Source organism: Gymnoscopelus braueri, assembly GCF_963280865.1.
Source record: "Gymnoscopelus braueri genome assembly, chromosome: 17".
In the NCBI taxonomy this organism is placed as follows: Eukaryota; Metazoa; Chordata; class Actinopteri; order Myctophiformes; family Myctophidae; genus Gymnoscopelus; species Gymnoscopelus braueri.
Window position 1 is genome coordinate 8,090,142 of NC_137617.1, and position 4,198 is coordinate 8,094,339.

Sequence of the window (4,198 nt, forward strand, 5' to 3'; positions counted from 1 at the left end):
TGTTTGTTTTAATCATATTGATCACAATACTCATTTTATCAACTGTCTTTTGTTTTAGACAGGAGAGAGAGAGAGAGAGAGAGAGAGAGAGAGAGAGAGAGAGAGAGAGAGAGAGAGAGAGAGAGAGAGAGAGAGAGAGAGAGAGATTGTGTCATGCGTTCCATAATTATACTAATGGTTCTCAATTGTAAACCAAATTAAGCCTCATTAGATTAGAAGCTCTCTCAATGATCAAGGCTTAATCTACGTGCAATCATCAGTATGTAAATCATAAATAATGTTTTTATTATTGTTTGATGTGCATTACACTTTTTTTCATAAATTTACATATTAAACTATTGACTTGCTCTCTTTGCATTATTTGAATTAGGGGTCTATAATAAGATGAAAAGGCAGTGGCTAAATAGATCTCAGAGTATAGCCTACCTAATGATCGCAAATTAATATATTTTAAACAACACCCACACATAATGGTGACTGGGTTCAACTGAAACTATGCTGCCGCCTGGCACATCAACAATGGGAGGGAGTGGCAGTCTGTCTGTCCCTGGATAACCTTTGTAAGGCAGGTTTCACAATATATTGAGTGATGTGTGACTGGTATAGGCCTATACTGTATATCTCATAGAGTAATTCATTATGGTAAATCTGGGAATTGGGAATATTTTCCTGGTTTTAAAGGCTGCATTAGCCTAATCTAAAGTGGCATATACATATACATATACATATATACATACATTGTACATTTGCTATTTTCACTATATTTGAAATAGGGCTGTAAGTGGTTCATTCATAATGTAATTTTCCCTTTATTTATTTATTCATTCATTGAATCTTGACAGTAGTATACATTCATCAACTATCCGGATAACACACCAATGTAAATGTTGAATAACAAAATAGAAAAGGAACCAATTAAAAAGCCTTTATTGGATTGGCTAATGCATGGCAAGAAAGGGTCTACACATTGCGGCACATAGCTTTCATCAGGGTGACTAAACTTTAGTAGGAAACAGTCTCTACGGTGGTGAACAGGAGCTTACCCAGATTTCTTATTTGGTATGTGGCTTAATTCTTCCACTGTCAGGAGAGGCTAATCACGGCTACTCTGTTCAAAATCTATTCTTAATTATTTTATTATGTGCAAAGCTGTTTCAAGCAATTATTTTTTTTAAGGTAATTTATTTATTTAAAAAGTTCCTGGTTCAGTTGGTTCTCCTCTGAAGTTCTTCTCTCTTGCTACGGTTGTACCCTGGTTACAACATGAAGACAAATGTATTAGACTGATATATAAATCATATTAATGTAATTCATACAAGCATGTTTGTTTTAATCATATTGATCACAATACTCATTTTATCAACTGTCTTTTGTTTTAGACAGGAGAGAGAGAGAGAGAGAGAGAGAGAGATAGAGAGAGAGAGAGAGATAGAGAGAGAGAGAGAGAGAGAGAGAGAGAGAGAGAGAGAGAGATTGTGTCATGCGTTCCATAATTATACTAATGGTTCTCAATTGTAAACCAAATTAAGCCTCATTAGATTAGAAGCTCTCTCAATGATCAAGGCTTAATCTACATGATGACCAGTGGTGGAAGAGGTACTCAGATTTGTTACTTAAGTAAAAGTACCATAGTCTAGATATACTCCTGTATTCAACATTTTATTTGAGTAAAAGTACATATGTAGTGGCATCAGAAGTACCAAAAGTAAAAGTACTCATACACACATTTTTGAAGATTGGCGAAATGATTTGGAAAATAGCAAAGCTTGTGGAACTGCTGTTTTATAGAATTGGGGTTTTGTATTAATAAGAATGTACAAAGTCAATAGTAACTAAAGTTTTCAAATATTTGTAGTCGGGTAAGGTGTTGAAGAATCAAGTAAACTAGAATATTCTCAAAATGTATCTTAAGTACAGTATTTGCGTAAATTGTTTTTGTTACTGATGTTGACCTACCACAGATGGTTCCTATATAGTAGGCACAGGGCAGCAGGAGAAGATTCATCGCTCTGGAGAGAACCAACAGGAGCCAGCTCATACCACAGTCACTGTCACTGCTGTTAATGCTGTTGCTGCTGTTAATGCTGTCACTGCTGTTGCTGCTGGTGCTGCTGCTGTTGCTGCTCACACTGCTGTCACAGTCACCAAGGTCATTAAGAAAATGATCTGTTCATAAGGGATGGATAACGACACATGGTACAGTACTTGTATTTTTGCTGCAACCCGACTGGTTCTCAAACTTGTTTAATTTCAAGGACCCCCATAACTCTCAGAGTTACAGACCTGTAAGGGTCCATTTAGAACCCCTTCAAAGAACCCAGAGGGATCTCCAGGGACCCTCTGGAGAACCAGTGATCTAGTAATTTCTTGCTCTTGCAAATGTGTTACAAAATATTTGTTAATAAACAGCACATACCTGTATGGCAAATATAACATTATTATTGTTATTACTGTTGTTATTACTGTTGTTATTATTATTATTATTATTAGTAGTAGTAGTAGTAGTAGTAGTAGTAGTAGTAGTAGTAGTAGTAGTAGTAGTAGTAGTAGTAGTAGTAGTAGTAGTAGTAGTAGGAGGAGGAGGAGTATTTAATGTAAAGGCAGGCACTGAAAACCAAGTAATTTAATTAGAAGCCTTACTCTGTCGAATGTAATAAATGTAAAGAAAATAAAAGAAGGCTTTTCAGGTGTCCACTCTTTTGGATACCACCTCAGAATATAGGTGGTATTACCAGGTTTAGAGTTACTATTTGTATTGTAATGACCATATCTTAATGGGAATACAGAATGAGTTAAAGAATATAAACACTGTTATAGACTTGTTGTCTTGTTTGCAACCACAAATTAATTAGTCTATTAGTTCTTTCTGGGACTCATTCCACAAACACACAAGCTCAGTAACACATGGGACATCTCAATCCGGCCCTCGAAGCCCTCAAAGAAAAACAAAATGACCATCAATAATCTTAAAAGGCAGCATTATGTCAATGGTTTTGAGGGAACTCGACTCCAGTTAATTATTAGTAATTAATACCATTTAAGTACAAAAATCCATAATCCATCCGTATGTACTCAAATGTTAAATATTTTAAATGTAACAGTTAAACAGTCAGCAAGGGATCCATATTAATAACATAATGCAATACGTTTGATAATGTGAGTGATACTCACATTAAAGCTGTAAAAAAAGGGTAAAAAAGTTGACCATATAGTAAAGTTGTCAATTGTGTCTACTGTCTATCAAATGTATGCATTTTTAACATAATTCAGCACTACAGTATGTGTTTCAAGTTTCAATTCAATTGTCCAATGTGTGGCCCTTCAATCACTTTATCGAAGTCAGTATGGCCCCCTTGAAAAAAATGCTGCCCACCCCTGCCTTAGTTGGTGGTGGAGCCACCGGTGGTTCCCAGCTGGCGACCCTGCAGCCTAGCAGCACCGTCGGAGGTGCAACAGGCAGCAGCAATGCCCAGCAGGAATACCCACCTGTGCTTAAACCTCAAATTACACTTCTGCACCGAGCACCCGATTGTAAATAGTAATGGATAAATAAAAGTAAGCGTAGCACAATACAGTACTTACTGAATGAAATCCTTGTGGCGATGTTGCCATATTTGTAGAATGGTTTAACTTTTTCCTCCACTAACAAAAGCTCCTTGGTTCCACAGTAATAGAGACCAAGGTCAGAATCAGTTACCTTCTCTATCAGAAGATCATAGGATTGACTAGATTTGTTATACTTGAAATTAGAAGGGGAATTTTGTTCATTAATTTCAAGAGGAGGTTGGTTTTTATGAGAGCAGTTCCTGAACCACACTATGTCGGCTCCAGGTGATTTTCTGCAATCACAGTAGAGAGTGATGTTGTCTCCTGGTCTGACTGTCAACTCCACTTCTAATCCAGAGACCCCATCCTGACTGATGTAAATGACACCTGGAACATGAAAACAATAAGAAATTAGATAAACTGCATCATATAGTTCCACAAAGTTTAACACAGTAAAAGAAGATGCAACCCATTCAAAAGAATACACAAAAAAAGAACAACCTAAGAATGATAATACTTTACTTTATAATAATGATAATAATTAATATCAAAACACAATAAAAAATACTTAAAGGTTACCTAGAAGAGCTAAAATCAGATGCAGCTTTGCCATGTCTGATGGTGGAATGAAGTTGACAGTGACAAAGCTCTT

General features: G+C 36.2%; 1 protein-coding gene across 1 annotated transcript; it reads right to left on the reverse strand.

Moving 5' to 3' along the window:
- Positions 1-895: 895 nt before the first annotated feature.
- On the reverse strand, positions 896-4,198 carry LOC308104248 (uncharacterized protein). Its single transcript, XM_080454631.1, has 4 exons — positions 4,126-4,198; positions 3,583-3,933; positions 1,957-2,166; positions 896-1,252 (listed from the first exon to the last, which is right to left on the reverse strand). Exons 1-4 carry the CDS (start codon positions 4,157-4,159, stop codon positions 1,206-1,208), a joined length of 642 nt encoding a protein of 213 aa, XP_080310757.1. The 5' UTR covers positions 4,160-4,198; the 3' UTR covers positions 896-1,205.

Coding starts and splice junctions, on each gene's coding strand:
- LOC308104248 (XM_080454631.1), bottom strand. CDS start 4,159: ATGGCAAAGCTGCATCTGATTTTAGCTCTTCTAG. Junction 3,934..4,125: donor TCTGATTTTAGCTCTTCTAG/GTAACCTTTAAG, acceptor TTCATGTTCCAG/GTGTCATTTACATCAGTCAG. Junction 1,253..1,956: donor CTATATAGGAACCATCTGTG/GTAGGTCAACAT, acceptor TGTTGTAACCAG/GGTACAACCGTAGCAAGAGA.